General features: G+C 39.2%; 1 protein-coding gene across 3 annotated transcripts in view; it reads left to right on the top strand.

The window, feature by feature from the left end:
* col28a2a (collagen, type XXVIII, alpha 2a) overlaps nucleotides 1-19,403 on the top strand; it is a 172,781-nt gene that overhangs the window by 73,719 nt on the left and 79,659 nt on the right. For all 3 annotated transcript variants that reach the window (XM_051930610.1, XM_051930611.1, XM_051930609.1), the window contains exons 13-14: nucleotides 147-215; nucleotides 2,722-2,790. In XM_051930610.1, the coding sequence (XP_051786570.1) occupies nucleotides 147-215; nucleotides 2,722-2,790 (138 nt within the window). The remainder of the gene's footprint in view (nucleotides 1-146; nucleotides 216-2,721; nucleotides 2,791-19,403) is intronic.

Raw genomic sequence — 19,403 nt, 5'->3', positions numbered from 1 at the left:
AAAATGTGGAATTCCTAGTTGTTTAAAATGTCAATGTCAGTGGCACATCTGCAGCAATCTTAAACGTGTTGTTTCAGTTTTGTTTGATGTCTAATAAAATGCATCTCAAACTTTAACAATCTATTCTCTAATCTTTCTCCTTAAAGGGTGATGTTGGCTTACAAGGAAGACCTGGTCCACCAGGACCACCTGGAATCGGAGAGCCGGGAGTACAGGTGGGTATTCATTCTTTGTGTCATTGTTCAGGAGTTATTGTGAATGCAGTTCTGGACTGATGTGCTGCTGATTATAGTATATTTGCTGTGTAACCCCGTGCTGTAAAAAGTTCCTAGAAACTATTGAAAAAAAATTGAAATGCAGAGTCAGCAGTTTTCGTTTTGTGGATGTGCTCGCCCCCCTATCAGCCGCTAAGCAAGTTTCTCTCTCGTTTGTCTTTCCTCTGCGGCTTCACTTTGGTGACAGAGTCATTTTCTTTCAGCTTCATGCTGTAGCCTCGTACTTCTTTCTTCTTCCAACTCATTAACTTGGGGCTGCCTTGCTGGCTCTATGAGCTTGTCACTACCCGATCGCACTTCCAGGCCGGACAGACACACACACACACTTCCACACGTAGACATTTATATACAAGATGGTGCCTGCTGCTGCATACCCTAGATGTCCCTGACCTTGATTTGTGATATTTCTTTTGCGGTCAGTTATCTCCACCTACAAACTCATGAAGTATATACCCAGCCTTGTCCGTGCTGGTGCTATTTAATCCAGGGTGCTGTATGAAATGTCCATTTGAAATAATAGTCTTAAGATACATATTTGACTGTCCACTAAATGATTTTCAACAAGGTCCCTTTTGACCTCTTTAGTACTCAGATGGTGCCATAGGTTCTTTCACTCTGAAGACAGAATTGAGCCTTTTTTAGCTTAAGTTATTGCAAGTTTATACCGAAGTGAGGCTCAGCCTACTTGGGACCTTAATTTTATGCACAAAACTCTGATTTACACCCTAGTCAGGCTCCAGTAGACTTCATGAAGCTCTGAGCTGATGTGTTGGGTCAAGACAAAGAGTAGTCCCTGGTCCAGAAGTGACTTTACAAAGGCTTATGGTGTGAGGCGTAAATAATCCTGCTGGCTGTAAGGCCAAAGAGCTTGGAGTCAGGTGGAAGAATATTGGCAAGCGATGGGAGAAAGGAAGGTGAGAAGGAGTGAAAGTATAGCGGGAGTGTGGGTTTAGAGTAGTGGGCAGTGGGCACCAAATGGATTAGCTAGGGGCAATAATTGGTCCAGGATGTGTCATTGAGGCATACAGTGGCTTCAGAAATTATTCAGACCCCTTCACTTTCTCCACACTTTATTGTGTTGTAGATTCATTTTAAGTGAATAAATCTACCATTTGTGCCATTCAGTCTACACTCAATAACCCATAATGACAAAGTGAAAACATGCAATTTTTTTATTTTTAATAAATTTGCAAAAACCTCAAGTAAACTTTTTTCACGTTGTCATTATGGGGTGTTCACAGCCTTTGCCATGAAACTCAAAATTGAGCTCAGGTGCATCCTGTTTCCCTGATCATCCTTGAGATGTTTCTGAAGTTTCACCTGTGGTAAATTCAGTTGATTGGACATGATTTGGAAAGGCACACACCTGTCTATATAAGGTCCCACAGTTGACAGTTCATGTCAGAGCACAAACCAAGCATGAAGTCAAAGGAATTGTCTGTAGACCTCCGAGACAGGATTGTCTCGAGGCACAAATCTGGGGAAGGTTACAGAAAAATTTCTGCTGCTTTGAAGGTCCCAGTGAGCATAGTGGCCTCCATCATCCGTAAGTGGAAGAAGTTCGAAACCACCAGGACTCTTCCTAGAGCTGGCCAGCCATCTAAACTGAGCAATCGGGGGAGAAGGGCCTTATTCAGGGAGGTGACCAAGAACCCGATGATCACTCTGTCAGAGCTCCAGAGGTCCTCTGTGGAGAGAGGAGAACCTTCCAGAAGGACAACCATCTCTGCAGCAATCCACCAATCAGGCCTGTATGGTAGAGTGGCCAGACAGAAGCCACTCCTTAGTAAAAGGCACATGGCAGCCCGCCTGGAGTTTGCCAAAAGGCACCTGAAGGACTCTCAGACCATGAGAAAGAAAATTCTTTGGTCTGATGAGACAAAGATTGAACTCTTTGGTGTGAATGCCAGGCATCACATTTGGGAAAAACCTGGCACGATCCCTACAGTGAAGCATAGTGGTGGCAGCATCATGCTGTGGTGATGTTTTTCAGCGGCAGGAACTGGCAGACTTGTCAGGATAAAGGGAAAGATGACTGCAGCAATGTACAGAGACATCCTGGATGAAACGTGTAAATATTAGGTGAAGGATCCCATCTTTTTTGTACATGTCATTTTCAATTGTATTTTGTTTGAAATATTCTGTTCAATCAAAACTCTAAAGCAAAGTCTGATTTTTAGTTAAATATGCAATAAACGATGATGGGTACCAATTACTTTTGTCAGTTTCAGGTTATTTCAGAGGCAATTGTGGATTATCCTTAGCAATAAATTTGTCCAATTCTATAAACGCCCTTGCTGAGAAACAGACACGCCATTCACTGTGGAGGCTCAATGTGACCATAAACTTCTTATTCAACCTTTGGAATCAGAGAACAGGTCACTGAAAAATGACAGCTAACATACATCATAAATATCTTATTTATTATTTGTTTAACTCATTTCAGGGACCTCAGGGGCCACAGGGTATCCCAGGAGAGAGGGGACAACAGGGGGAAGGACTTCCAGGACCCAAGGTAAGAAACTGTTTTTTGCTTGACTATCATTTTGAAATGAAGCGTTCATAAGTGTTGACTGGTATGTACTTTAAAACAAATGTTTATTCGCTAAGGATATTCTTTCTACGGTATGTTGGACCTGTTAAGAGCTGACTTGTCCTTTGGGGTTCAGAAACTTGTGAGAAATAATAAAGCAGTCCCCAAATGTCTAAAACAGTAGATTATACAGTAAAGCATTATGTTGCTGTTTCACATTCCACTACTGACTCAGCATGTGACCTCAACCTCCCAGTTGTCTAATAGCAGAAAATTGTAAATTTGGAAGTTATTATGCATTGTACATCATGTTGGATAAAAGTGTCAGAGAAACAAATGCACATATCGAAGTGTCTCTTTAATGGAAGAATCTGGAATCATATTTCAACACATTATTGGTGGTCTGGTTGTAGTCTTCTTATTCTGCAGGACTTTCTAAGTATTTTTATGTAAACTAGGGGGCTCTGCCCCCTGCTTGCTTCGCTCGCCAACCCCCGGAAGCGGATGTACAATTTAAACAGATTGTTATTTTCATGGGAATTGTTACATAACTATTTTACATTACAGCGAGTAATTAACCATAGTAAAAAATAGTAAAACGTAAAAAATGATGTTTCATGTTGCGTTAAAGGTATTCGTTGCGTTATACGTTTTCATTCTGTTTGGCTTTGAAATTAATACGTAAATACTTTCTAAACTTACACTTTTACTGTAAAACTTCAGTAAAAACAATATTTGGAATTATCTTTTCATCAATATCACACTGAATTTTGATTCTGTGTTTGGAGTTACATCGTGACAATGCAACGTATAACTGCCCGTGAGTGAATATCGTTTCTTTCTCTCTAATAAATAAACTAACTTTTTCGAATATTTGACCCTGTGATGTGTTGATTGTCATAGCAAAAGCTATTCTAACGGGAAACTATAAACGTTTTAATACGAATGGCATATCAAGATCTCCTTTGATGTCTAATGTAATCCGTGGAAGATGTACTACATTACCCTTCTTGTCGCCTGTTAAAATTTTACATGTTAGAATTGTTTGACCAATTTTGAATACAACTAATCTTGTCCCATTGCTTAGCCCATCACTCAGACATAAATTGCGCAATAACATTACGATACATCCTTACAGTAATTCGGCCGGTGGAAGACCGGACGGTGTTAATGGTTGTAGATATTCTACGAGAAATTGTAAGTTGATGTTTTCATCTTACACACCATCACCACCGTTTCAGCATAGTCTATTGATACGCATTTAATCAATTTGCCGTGTAAACGATCGACAATTTTCACGTTATCATTTGACTTCATTGTTTCTCGGTGCTAGGATTGTCCGTGTACTCATTTCTTCTGTTGATAACCCTTCAGGATGAAATTCTTCAATAAGATTTGAACATAATAAGTCTCCTTTTATTGGGAACTTAAAGTGAGGAAAACATAAAAATTTATAACAACTGAGAGCAGAGGAACTGTGTCTGACAAAAGCATTCACACAAATGAGAGGTGAGAGGACCCTGGGTGTGGTTGAAAATGGTTGCGAGGAGGGAAGGACTTGAAAAAATCTCTTGGCAATTGTCTTGTCTCGTCTCAAGATTTTCTTTAATAATAGAGAGACATCACTCATTTACTTACCTTTCACCTGCTTGACTTGGTGAGAGTCACAACATAAGCATGTTGAGCTGAATAGACCAGTCCACTCACTTTAAAGTAGTGACGTGCAGTGAGGTTCACGGCTGGTGAGCTTCATGGCTCCTTCAGAGTCAGATTTACAAATATATGAACCAAAAAGAGTGGCTTATTCACTCTTCAGATGGCAGCATATACAATGACTACTGGTTATGTTTCACTTCTTATCAGCATTCTTTACACACACATAGGTAAGGTACATATTTGGCTAAGTAAGAATGTTACATTTATAGTGGTGAGAGAGAGTGGAGAGAGCGCATTTGCTCTGCACCTTCTATGTGTTCTAAATTTGCTGTTGCAATTTCACAGTTCATACTCATTTAATACAAAGGAAAGTATAGAGTGGCGTACAAAAAAAAAGATTTCAATTTTGACCTTAATTGAAATGTTTAGTTGTTTCTAAAAGTTTTAATTTTGATGCTTTCATCAGTTTTATAGTAATACAGACTGTTCAACAAAAGGATAGCAAGAAAAACAAAAGAATATTTTATTTAAGGTCAAAATTAAGTTTTTAAATATTGGATTTTCTTAGTCTGATCCCACTTTTTTACAAAATTGAAAACTGTTTATGGTCTTACCTTTATTTGTAAATGAAGTCCATGCACTTATCCTTCTCCACGAAAATCTCTATCTTGTAAAAGTCCTCCTTATTTTCCTTTAGTTTAAAAAGTCTCTCTGTCTCAATGGGGATTATTGCCAATAAAAACAGCAGCAACAAGAACCTGTTGGGCTCACATGCGGCCCCTTCAGTGCGGCATTGTACTGTCTGCCTCACCTTGTGCTTTTTCACTGCGGTTTTATGTCTGATCAGCAGGACTACATATGTCACACACATTCATTAAAGATATTAGCCAGACTGTGGAAAGTCAGGGTGTATAATAAATGTGTTTGCAAACATTATATTGGTGACATACAGAGAGACGGCAACAGGCACGTGCCAATTGCAGGCCTTAACCCTGTGAGGGAGAGCGCAGTCAGAGGTGAGGTGAGGCTCATCGCTGCTGCACCCCCCTGTATTTGAACAGGAAATGCGCCAATTCAGCAATTTTGACTATGAAAATTATCAAAATTATTGGAATCATTCAGAAAACAAATTTATAGCACGGACCAGTGGACTAATATATTTTATGTTATCATTATTAGTTTTCTTTACTTTTCATGATGACAAGTGAGGCTCAGCCTCACCTGCCTCCCCTGACCACACGTCCCTGCTGTAAAGGTGTTCTCACGAGGGCTGTGACTCAGTGCATTTGGTGTCTTCTCCTCATGGGCTTCCTCTGGCACACCTTTGGAGAATCTCTAAATCCATCAAATACCTCGAAAGCTTTCTTCCAGCTCTATCAAAGCTGACTAAAAAAACACACAGGATGCATTGGTATGTTTTTGTCACCGCCATGAAATTCACTTGCGCAGTGGTCCTCACAGTTGAGCGTACTCTCATTTGAACCTGATGGACACAAACTCAGGCTACTGGATTCAGAGTGCAGAGTAAAGCCATTCACGTTAAAGGAGAACCCAAGGTGATGGCCGACATCCATAGAAGGCTTTCTGCCTAATACAGAAGTAGTTTTTTACTTCGAAAACGGAGAGGGACTCCATTTAAGTAATCGACTAGTCTACCGATTAGTCCATCGATTAATCGAGAAATCAGATAAGAAATACTTTTGCTTTATTTAAGAGCAATCATAAATATACAAAAAAGAAAATAAGATGACACTGTTAAAGTTAATTGATTTCCTTTTTAGAAAAATTAACATTTTTATGGCTCAGATTGCATATTTATTTGCAAATTATTTGCCAAAACTAAACCCATTTAGTGCATTAAGTGCATTCTGGGTTTTAAAGAAAACATTGTCTCTACTCACTGGAAACAAGCAGAACTGAAAATCCCTGCTTTATTGGATTGGTGCATTTTTAGCTCCAATTGCTATTTACACCACCTAATATTTTGCTTTCTGTAGTATTTTATGAATCACTGTGAGGTAGGTGTGTGTGATGAACATAATAATATGAAAGAAGCAACAGCTTTTTTAAGTTCGCTGCATTTAATTTTCTTGAACAAAACTTCGCTATCTTAGAGACATAATAACTGGCCATCATAATGATTTACGTTCTTAACTAGCCATTACCTACAGCCACAGTTAACGTACATTCTTTACTAGCCTTCATCGCAACTAGCAATTATATTGTTTTTAATTAAGTACTAATGTTAACGTTACCTTGTGGCATGTCCCGTGTGTGGACTGGATGTGTAGATTAGATGCCGAAGCATTGACATTGTACTACTATTATAGGTTAGTTCACTTTTACAACAGACACACTCTAAAGAGTTTTCATTATTCTTTTCAGCTTGAAATGATTCCAAACGTTTCACACTTTCTGCCATTTTTCTATGGCCTATCTCTTCACTTCACCCCTCAATATTTTCTCTCTCTTTCTCCATTTTGTAATCTGTGCCATCAAATCACATTTTCATGTCACGTATCCACAAAGCATAGGCACATTGTGCGACACTAATAATCATCCGTGTAAAATATTCTACCTTCGCTGAGGTGTGGTTATATGGATCAAATGAGGCTTCAATGCAAATAATTTGCTTCAATGATTTTAGTTATCTCAAGGAATCATTTCAGCACTAGTTTACATTGAGCAAGTGTTTCTGATGAACAAATGAGAATTTTGGCCCCTGGTACACGATATTTAAGAATAAGGGGGATGTGCAGAACTGTAGTAACCACAGGGGGATAAAATTGATGAACTATAGCATGAAGTTATGGGAAAGAGTAGTGGAAGCTTGGTTAAGAAGTGAGGTGATGATTAGTGAGCAGCAGTATGGTTTCATCCCAAGAAAGAGCCCCACAGATGCAATGTTTGCTCTGAGGATGTTGATGGAGAAGTTTAGAGAAGGCCAGAAGGAGTTGCATTGCGTCTTTATAGACCTGGAGAAAGCACATGACAGGGTGCCTCAAGAGGAGCTGTGGTATTGTATGAGGAAGTCGATAGTGGCAGAGAAGTACGTAAGAGTTGTACAGGATATGTATGAGGGAAGTGTGACAGTGGTGAGGTCTGCAGTAGGAGTGACGGATGCATTAAAGGTGGAGGTGGGATTACATCAGGGATCGGCTCTGAGCCCTTTCTTATTTGCAATGGTGATGGACAAGTTGACAGACAAGATTAGGCAGGAGTCCTTGTGGAGCAGGTTGAGGAGACCCTGGAGAGGTGGAGATATGAGAGGAGAGGAATGAAAGTCAGTAGGAACAAGACAGAATACACATGTGTGAATGAGAGGGAGGTCAATGGAATGGTGAGGATGCAGGGAGTAGAGTTGGTGAAGGTGAATGAGTTTAAATATTTGGGATCAACAGTACAGAGTAATGGGGATTGTGGAAGAGAGGTGAAGAAGAGAGTGCAGGCAGGGTGGAATGGGTGGAGAAGAGTGACAGGAGTGATTTGTGACAGACGGGTATCAGCAAGAGTGAAAGGGAAGATCTACAGGATGGTAGTGAGACCAGCTATGTTATATGGGTTAGAGACGGTGGCACTGACCAGAAAGCAGGAGACAGAGCTGGAAGTGGCAGAGTTAAAGATGCTAAGATTTGCATTGGGTGTGATGAGGATGGACAGGATTATAAACAAGGACATTAGAGGGTCAGCTCAGGTGGGACGGTTGAGAGACAAAGTCAGAGAGGTGAGATTGCGTTGGTTTGGACATGTGCAGAGGAAAGATGCTGAGTATATTGGGAGAAGGATGCTAAGGATAGAGCTTCTGGGCAAGAGGAAAAGAGGAAGGCCTAAGAGAAGGTTTATGGATGTGGTGAGAGAGGACATGCAAGTGATGAGTGTAACAGAACAAGATGCAAAGGATAGAAAGATATGGAAGAAGATGATCCGCTGTGGCAACCCCTAACGGGAGCAGTCGAAAGAAGAAGAAGGTAGACCTTGAACCCATAAAATGTGGACCACTGCTCATTGCTCTTCTTTGACAGTCTTTGGGGAGTGGACTGGCCATGTTTACTCCTAAAAAACAGCAAAATAAGCTGATAAATCAAGGTCAAAACTTTACCACCATGATCACAGACACACCAACAGCCAACTTAAACATAATGATCACAAAACTGTGGATAATTACTGACTTACCCTTGTATATATTTTTTTGTACTTTGTAATTGTTTTCTTCAGCTTCTTATAAAGCAGTTTGAGCTACTGTATACTTTTTGTATGAAAAGAGATATTGTTGTTAGTCTTAGCCATGCTAATTACTAAACAATCATGCCACTCTGAAAGACAAATTCTACCATCTATATAATGAATATTGTACTATATGCCTGAGAAACCTAATAGTGCTTAAGGAAAATGGATTCACGACAGAATGCAGAAAAGAACTTTGTCATACCAGCAGTTGCAAGAATTTGGACTGAGCTACTAAGTCATGTGCTGTAGACAAATCAACACAGAGTGGTAGCTTATGTCGCCCAGTTTAGCTTAGAAATTGTAGAGGGAGAAGTGGTGCTTGGACTAAATAAGCTTAAATTAAACAAGTCATAAGGGCCAGATAATATTTATCCTCAAGAAGGTTAGTGAGTAGATATTTAAATCCTTGATGTATATTTTGAGAAAGTCACTGCACACTGGGGAAATTCCAAAGGACTGGAAAATGGCAGGGTGACCAGGTAGATCCATGCAACCGTAGGCCAGTAAGCTTAATGTTCATCACATGTAGATTAATGAAAGGGATCATTATGGAAAAGATTGAACCACACATGGCAAGAACAGGAGTTTTATTGAACAGTCAGCATGGGTTCAGAAAAGGGAGGTTGTGTTTTACTAACATGCTGGAATTATATGAGGAAGCAACAAAAGGATACGATCAAAGATGAGCATATGATGTTATTTATCTTGACTACAACAACAACATTTATTTATATAGCACATTTTCATAAAAACAATATATTGTTTGATGAAGAAAGAGAAAAATGACAAAATAAATAAGAATTAAAATAAGGGAACACTAATTAACATAGAATAAACGTAAGGTCCGATGGCCAGGGAGGACAGAAAAAAACAGAAAAAAACTCCAGACGGCTAGAGAAAAAAATAAAATCTGCAGGGGTTCAGAGAACACGAGACCACCCAGCCCCCTCTAGGCATTCTACCCAACATAAATGACCTCAATCAGTCCTCATTATATTCAGGGTTCACATGGAAGAATTTGATGATGACGGTCATGTGGACTTCTGGCCTTTAATCCATCAATGTAGGGACATCACAGATCACCACCACAGAAAGCCAGAAAAAGAACAGAAGTGAAAGTAGGGGTTAGTATAGATTACGGAGCCACCAGGAATGATAATGATAATTAAATGAATATACAGAGCATCGGGATTAAACGAAGATGAAGCTATGAGAAAGCCATGTTAAAGTAATGTGTTTTCAGCAGTGTTTTAAAGTGCTCCACCGTATTAGCCTGGCAAATTTCTATCGGTCTGCTATTCCAGATTTTAGGTTCATACCAGCAGATGGCCGCCTCAGCACTTCTTTTAAGTTTAGCTCTTGGAATTATAAGCAGACACTCATTTGAAGATCTAAGGTTACGGTTTGAAGTGTAAGATGTAAAACATTTCAAAATATAAGATGGAGTGAGATTATTTAAGGCTTTGTAAACCATAAGCAGTATTTTAAAGTAAATTCTGAATGACACAGGTAACCAATGTAGTGACATCAGAACTGGTGTGATGTGCTCGGATTTTCTTTTCCTAGTTAAGATTCTAGCAGTTGCATTCTGCTTTCATTGCAATCGATGGGTCGTCCTGAGATGAATGTGTTACAGTAATCTAGCACACTGAAAACAAAAGTGTGAACTAATTTCTCAGCATCTTGCAATGTTATAAGAGGTCTAACTTTTGCTATATTTCTTAAGTGAAAAAATGCTGTCCTAGTGATCTGATTAATATGTAATTTAAAATTCAGGTCAGCATCAATAGTTACCCCTAAATTCTTTTCCTCCATCTTGACTTTTAATCCTAATGCATCAAGTTTATTTCAAATAACCTCATTATATCCATTATTGCCAAGCACTAAAATTTCTGTTTTCTCCTTATTTAGTTTGAGAAAATTACTACTCATCCATTCAGAAACACAAGTAAGACATTGGGTCAGTGAGACAAGAGAGTCGGGGTCATCAGGCGCTATTAATAAATGCAGTTGTGTGTCGTCAACATAGCTGTGGTAGCTCACGTTATGCCTTCAGATAATCTGACCTCATGGCAGTGTGGAGATCGAAAAGAGCAGCGGACCCAGAATAGAGCCTTGTGAAACATCATATAGAATATCAGGTGTCTTTGAAGTATAATTACCACAACTAACAAAGAACTTTCTACCTGCCAGGACTATCAGAAAGGATTTGATAAGGTCACACATTAGGCAGCATCAAACTAAAAGAAGTGGGAGTTCAGGGTGTAGATGGGTGTCCAGTTGCCTCAGACACGGGAAGCAGAGGGTGCAAGGAACCTCTTCAGAATTGGGTGATGTTAAGAGTGGTGACCAGCAGGGGTCAGTGCTGAGGCCACTGCTATTTTTAATATATACTGTATAAATGATTTAGATAGGAATATAAGTAACAAGCTGGTTATGTTAGCAGATGATACCAAGCTGCGTGGATTGGTAGATAATCTCATATTCATTTAGTCATTACAAAGGGACTTGCACAGGACACACGATTGGGCAGATTTTTGCCAGATGAAATTTAATGTAAGTGAATATAAAGTATTACACATAGGAAATAAAAATGTTAGGTTTGAATACACAATGGGAGGTCTGTAAATCAAGAGTACAGTAATCCCTCCTCCATCGCGGGGGTTGCGTTCCAGAGCCACCCGAGAAATAAGAAAATCCGCGAAGTAGAAACCATATGTTTATATGGTTATTTTTATATTGTCATGCTTGGGTCACAGATTTGCACAGAAACACAGGAGGTTGTAGAGAGACAGGAACGTTATTCAAACACTGCAAACAAACATTTGTCTCTTTTTCAAAAGTTTAAACTGTGCTCCATGACAAGACAGAGATGACAGTTCCGTCTCACAATTAAAAGAATGCAAACATATCTTCCTCTTCAAAGGAGTGCGTGTCAGGAGCAGTGACTGTCACAGAGATACAAATCAATAGCAAACAAATCAATAGGGCTGTTTGGCTTTTAAGTATGCGAAGCACCGCGGCACAAAGCTGTTGAAGGCAGCAGCTCACACCCCCTCCGTCAGGAGCAGGGAGAGACAAACAAAAATCAATACGTGCCCTTCGAGCTTTTAAGTATGCGAAGCACCGTGCAGCATGTTGTTTCAGGAAGCAGCTGCACAAAAGATAGCAACGTGAAGATAATCTTTCAGCATTTTTAGACGAGTGTCCGTATCGTCTAGGTGTGTGAACAGCCCCCCTGCTCAATCCCCTTACGTCAGGATCAGAGAAAGTCAGCACAAGAGAAAGAGAAAAGTAAGCTGGGTAGCTTCTCAGCCATCTGCCAATAGCGTCCCTTGTATGAAATCAACTGGGCAAACCAACTGAGGAAGCATGTACCAGAAATTAAAAGACCCATTGTCCGCAGAAACCCGCGAAGCAGCGAAAAATCTGCGATATATATTTAAATATGCTTACATATAAAATCCGTGATGGAGTGAAGCCGCGAAAGGCGAAGCGCGATATAGCGAGGGATTACTGTACACCTTTTGAGAAGGATTTAGGAGTCGTAAAGGACTTTACGCTATCGACTGCCAGACAGTGTTCAGAAACCATTAATAAGGCTAACACAATGTCAGGTTATATAGCGTCTTGATGTGTGGAGTACAAGACCAAGGAGGTTCTGCTCAAGCTTTATAACACACTGGTGAGGCCTCATCTGGAGTCCTGTGTGCAGTTTTGGTCTCCAGGCTACAAAAAGGACATAACAGCACTAGAAAAAGTCCAGAGAAGAGCGACTAGGCTGATTCAGGGGCTACAGGAGATCCATTATGAAGAAAGATTAAAAGAGCTGAGCCTTTACAGTTTAAGCAAAGGGAGATGAAGAGGAGACCTGACAGAAGTGTTTAAAACTATGAAGTCAATTAGTCCAGTGGATCGAGACTGTGACTTTAAAATGAGTTCATCAAGAACACAGTTGGAAACTTTTTAAGAGTAAATTTCACACAAACATTAGGAAGTTTTTCATTATACAGAAAATCATAAACACATGGAATAAGTGACCAAGTAGTGTGGTAGACAGTAGGACTTTAGAAACGTTCAAAACGTGACTTGAGCTTTTCTGGACTGAATGGGCTGCGCTTGTCCTGATTGTTCTAATGTTCCATAGAAAAGGTTTTACAGAGACATAACCATAGAAACATACTCTTCTGAAAATTCACCATAACATAATAATAATAATAATAATAATAATAATAATAATAATAATAATAATACACGTTTCATGAATTCTGTCCACTTGGTGAAATGATAGGAGACTTTGACAGTTACCCATTCTCTCCTGAAGTCAAACGTTTTATTTCCTGGAGATAAACAGCCCTTTATTGCTGATGCAGATGTAATTTCTTTACGCCACTTTCTCCAGTCTCCTACACCATTGTTTTGTAAATTGTCACATTTTCAAGAAGGTGAGGAGCCTTAGTAGAGGTAGAATTTGGAATAAACTGGAACAAATCTCTGTCAGTATTCATGGACAACATCCATTTTTATGTTTATGAGCAACAAGGAACGACCCTAATATTTGGTAAGTTGCCTCATTAATCTTTCTAAACTGACAGGAGATTTTTGTCTTTATTAAAGGAAACATAGCCCTGGGATGCCCACGAGCTATCCTGTTGTAAATATTTGGCCAACCTCCCTTTTTACTGCACCATATCCGCTGAGTCCTTGCCAATGTGTCCTTTAGCAGGTATACATTTCTCCAGACCTTTCATCCTCTTCATAATAAACTCTGCTGTCAAACAGACGTTAATAGTTTTGTACGTTTGCAGCAAGCTGTGGCAAGTGGGGAGCAGTGAGGTCTGAATTTCTAATTTATAGGTAGGGGGAATAAATGTAAAGTTATTTGAGGTAAATATTAAAAGGTATAAATCAGTTGTAGGCATATGTTTTACAAGTTTACCAGTATGTGCAGATACATAACGATAATTGTAATTCATTCTTTTGATATTAAATCTTTATGATAGACATGAATTGAATTGACTCCTTAAACTAGGGATGGTTTCCCAAACACATTAAGTCAAACTTTGTAATCACAATCAAGTCAAAACCTGACAAAAATGGAAATAGTTGTAGCATCACCTGGGCAACTGACTTGATTAAAAGAAGCTTTCTTTGGCATCTTTCCCATTTTGGTTAAAAAATGCCCATATCCTAAAGATATAATGTTTTACTACAAAACAGCCTGTGAATGCCTTCATTTTGTAGGAGTATTTTCTTAAAGATTTGCTTTGTGATGATGTGGTCTGTGAAAAGCACAACATGAAAGAAAGATGGATTTACACTATTAGACTTACATAAGAGCACAAGGAGCTTAATAAGTGAGACAATTCAGCAAAGTGAGCTCATTTAAACAGTTAATATAGTGGTAAGAAAAAGTATGTGAACCCTGTGAGCGAGGGAGGAATCACAAGCCCCAAACACTAGATAGATAGATAGATAGATAGATAGATAGATAGATAGATAGATAGATAGATAGATAGATAGATAGATAGATAGATAGATAGATAGATAGATAGATAGATAGATAGATAGATAGATAGATAGATGGCACGGTAGCGCAGTGGTAGCACTGCTGCCTCGCAGTTTGGAGACCTGGGTTCTCTTCCCAGGTCCTCCCTGCGTGGAGTTTGCATAGATAGATAGATAGATAGATAGATAGATAGATAGATAGATAGATAGATAGATAGATAGATAGATAGATAGATAGATAGATAGATAGATAGATAGATAGACGAAAGGCACTATATGATAGATAGATAGATAGATAGATAGATAGATAGATAGATAGATAGATAGATAGATAGATAGATAGATAGATAGATAGATAGATAGATAGATAGATAGATAGATAGATAGATAGATAGATAGATAGACGAAAGGCACTATATGATAGATAGATAGATAGATAGATAGATAGATAGATAGATAGATAGATAGATAGATAGATAGATAGATAGATAGATAGATAGATAGATAGATAGATAGATAGAAAGGCACTATATGATAGATAGATAGATAGATAGATAGATAGATAGATAGATAGATAGATAGATAGATAGATAGATAGATAGATAGATAGATAGATAGATAGAAAGGCACTATATGATAGATAGATAGATAGATAGATAGATAGATAGATAGATAGATAGATAGATAGATAGATAGATAGATAGATAGATAGATAGATAGATAGATAGATAGATAGATAGATAGATAGATAGAAGAAAGGCACTATATGATAGATAGATAGATAGATAGATAGATAGATAGATAGATAGATAGATAGATAGATAGATAGATAGATAGATAGATAGATAGATAGATAGAAGAAAGGCACTATATGATAGATAGATAGATAGATAGATAGATAGATAGATAGATAGATAGATAGATAGATAGATAGATAGATAGATAGATAGATAGATAGATAGATAGATGAAAGGCACTATATAATAGATAAATAGATTTGCTTTTAAAATAAATAAGTAGATAAGTAAGTAAACAAATAAAGAAATAAATATATGCTCACATTATTGTCTGAACACACACCAGAATGGCTGTAATTCAAGAAAATTGAAAAGAAAGAAAACTTTTGACTTGGCTGTCCCAGTCCCAGTGAGGCATTATACAGGCGTATTGCTGCTGGTGTAAAGGAGCCCCCGTTTCTTAACACACTTCTAACGCTAACTGGAGTCAGGAGTTAGCAAATGCTGGAGTCCAGTTAATGAAATGAGATAAGGGATGTAGTTTAGAGATACTTTGACCAATAAAAAGGCTCAGACATTTTGAGTTTGCTATTCACAATAAGCATCTGCTAAACTGAAGCATGTCTCACTCAAAAAGCAATCTCAGAAGAAGTACACTAAAGAATTGATGCTTTGCATAAAGATGGAAGAGATTACAATTAAGTATAAGTATTTGTCAGTCCCCAGTTAGACATATTGCACCCCTATGTTTATGGTGTCATAGACAGCCACCTATGTCACCTCATGGATTGACTGACTCTAAATATAATATGAAAAAAGAAAGAAATGATATTCATATCCTTGGAAGTTTTTGCATCTTCTTATTATACAGCATTGAGCCATAGTGGATTCATTTGCCTTGACAGTCTTTCATGTAAAAACAGATCTCTGCAAAGTGGTCTCAATTAATTACAAATACAAAACACAAAATAACTGATCGCATACGAAGGGGGACCCAAAAATAATGAGAATTTTTTTTTTAATCATATATTTCTCAGAACATTTCCAAAATGTAATCACCCTCAAAACAGGGCCATCTTAACAGCATTATAGGCCCCCTGGGCAAAGCAGAGCACCTACCTACACAACCACTCAGCAAGTCAAAACAAACGTAGATTAGCATGATGCCCCTGGGCAACTGCCCATCATGCCCATGCGTTAAGACAGCCCTGCCTCCAAATACTCTCCCTGAGACGCAATACACTTGTCCCTCCATTTTTTCCATTGTTCAAAACTTTTCTGAAACTCTTGCAAAGTGATAGCCTTCAGTGCCTCTGTCATTTGCTTCTTGACTTTCTCTACATCCTGAAAACGCTTTCCTTTAAGGTCTCACTTCATTCTTGGAAATAGGCGGAGTGGTGGCTCTGAGGCTAGGGATCTGCACTGGCAATTGAAAGGTTGCCGGTTCGAATCCCGTAAACGCCAAAAGTGACTCCACTCCGTTGGGCCCTTGAGCAAGGCTCTTAACCGGCAATTGCTCCATCCTGGGTATGACGTTAATCTGCATCCAGCCTTGCATGTCGGCCCTCCAACCTGCAGTGAAAAACCTGAGGTGTTTGGCAGAATTGGCACTCCAGCCACCATTAAAAACCTCCCACTGTTCCATTCCATCTGAACTAGTGTGGTGCTGAGGTGGCACCGATTGGATGGCTGCTCTCGGGTCCTAATCTGGGGTCCTGAGTTGGTTTGTCAAGTGGTGGGTGCGGCAATGCATTGTATCAGTGTATCCTCCTCACCTCCTCCTCCTCTTCCTCCTTGTAAGTACTCACCCCTAAATCCTCACTGCTGCAGCCTACTAATCGTAGAAGTCCCAGAATTATTTCAATGGAGGTCACCTGTCTGGGGTTGCTTGTGTATGTGGATTGACCAGCTTGATTGACCAGTGAGTCAGTATGGAGGTCCAAACCACACAATGGAGACAAAAGAACACTCAGGTGCTGACACTGGAGAGACTGTGCCACTGCTTTCAGATTGATGAGTGATTTTAAATTAGCGCCATGCGAATGGACCCTGTGCTGGCCCATTCCGGGTCAGTTCCTGGATAAGCCTTGCCCCTTTGCCCCCAGGCTGGAGAATGTTATTTTACTATTGTGTGGGCCATATGCATTTAACATGCTAACAGACATAATAAAAAGCTTCTAACAGATGGATTTCAAAAATGACTGATTGTAGGGTGTAAAAAAATAAGAAGTAACATTCCATACAGTTTTAAAAAACGATTTGACCTGAAATGGAGGACTATACATCAATCTGTTTCGAAGTGCTAACCACTCACATTCATGCTTGAGGCTGGCGGCCCCTCTTTCTATGTGAAATAATTGCACTTAAACCGTCGGCTGAGGCTGATCTTTCTCTTCCCAAAGGAGGCCTTAATTGGCACGCTGCCGTTGAAAAAACATTAATGACACCCTGAGCGCGATACAGACCTTTATGGCTTTAATTCCGGGGAACAAAAACAGCTGTTGCACTTGTGCTTTTGTAACAGTCAAAGGCTTGTCATTCTCCTTATTAGAGAACAAAGTGGTCTTTAGGTAATTACAGGTCTGGGGTTGGTTTTGATTGACATTTTACCCAAAGGATATTACACTATTTAGCCAAAGGTTTGTGGACACCTGTATGAGCTTATTGGACATGCCTTTCCCAAACCTTGGCCATTAATATGGAGGTGGCCCTCCTATAATAACCTCAACTCTTCTTTCTACAAGATTTTGGAGAGTATCTGTGGAAGTTTGTGTCCATTCGGGCAGGTCAAGGAGCATTTGTGAGGTCAGGTACTGACTGGACGAGAAGATCTGACTCATAATTAGTGTCCCAATTCATCCCAAAGGTGTTTCAGTAGGGCTGAGGTGATGGCTCTATGCAGGCCACTTGAGTTCCTCCACGTCTTTATGGTCTCAGCTTTTGATACTTGTTTGCAGTAATGCAGGGACATAAAAGGGCCTTCACAATTGTGTAAAATTTCTTTGTGTGCTGTAGCATTAACAGTATCCTTCACTGGAGCCAAGGGGCCGAGCCCAAACCATTACCCCTCCACCAAATCTTACAGTCCAGAAGGTGGCGTTCTCCTGAAATCCACCAAACTCACATTCATCCATCAGACTGCCAGAGAGGCTCATCACTCCGGAGAACATGCTTCCACTACTCCAGAGTCCAATGATGGTGTGCTTTACACCACTCCAGCCAACGCTTGGCCTCACACATAGTGACCTTAGGCTTGTGTGCAGCCCCTCGGTCATGGAAACCCATTTTATGAAGTTCTTGACCCACAGGTCTTGTGGTGATGTTGCTTCTAGAGGCAGTTTGGAAATCTGTTCTGTGAGTGATGTGACAGAGGAGAGGCGATTTTTATGCACTATGCTCTTCAGCACTTGGCAACTGTGAGTTTGTGTGGTCTCCCACTTCATGGTTGATCTTTTGTAGCTCCTTGACATTTGCACTTCACAATAATAACACTTACAATTGCCCAGGCAGATCTAGCAGAGTAGAAACTTTACATCCTGACTTTTGGCAAAGGTGGAATCCTATTACAGTGACACGTTTCAAGTCACTGAGCTCTTCAGTACGAACTGATATTTGTCAATGGAGACTACACAGCGCTGTGCTTGATTTGATGAACGTGTTAACAATGAAACACCTAAATACAATCATTTGGAGGGGCGTCCACATACTTTTGACCATATAGTGTAATATCTCAATGCTATAGATTCCTCCATATATCCAAAATGTTTTCAGTGGTATGGTGCTCGTTGGTTACACGAGCAGTAAGTGTAAAGACTGAACCACCATCCTTGAAATTCACAGTCCAAGTCTAAACTAAGCCACACGGCCTCCTGAAAACTACAACTTTTTAATTCTGTATTTCCACATTGAACACTAGCCAAAGGTAAAGCCGTTCTTTCTTAACATGAGATATGAAGACATATCAAAATTCGGTCTTCATTTACACAGTATCTATAAAGGGCTCGCATTGTGATGGCCTTGTTTTAAAAATGTGGATATGGGTTTCTTAACTATTCAACCTCTCTTCATTTAACTCAGAGATATTAAGATATATAGTGCCTTTCTTCTATCTATCTATCTATCTATCTATCTATCTATCTATCTATCTATCTATCTATCTATCTATCTATCTATCATACAGTCATTTTCATCTATCTATCTATTATATAGTGCCTTTTATCTATCTATCTATCTATCTATCTATCTATCTATCTATCTATCTATCTATCTATCTATCTATCTATCTATCATACAGTCATTTTCATCTATCTATCTATTATATAGTGCCTTTCATCTATCTATCTATCTATCTATCTATCTATCTATCTATCTATCTATCTATCTATCTATCTATCTATCATACAGTCATTTTCATCTATCTATCTATTATATAGTGCCTTTTATCTATCTATCTATCTATCTATCTAT

Source organism: Erpetoichthys calabaricus, chromosome 8 (genome assembly GCF_900747795.2).
Source record: "Erpetoichthys calabaricus chromosome 8, fErpCal1.3, whole genome shotgun sequence".
Taxonomy (NCBI): domain Eukaryota; kingdom Metazoa; phylum Chordata; class Cladistia; order Polypteriformes; family Polypteridae; genus Erpetoichthys; species Erpetoichthys calabaricus.
The sequence above is the reverse complement of the archived record's forward strand: the minus strand, read 5'-3'. Positions and strand labels throughout refer to the sequence as shown.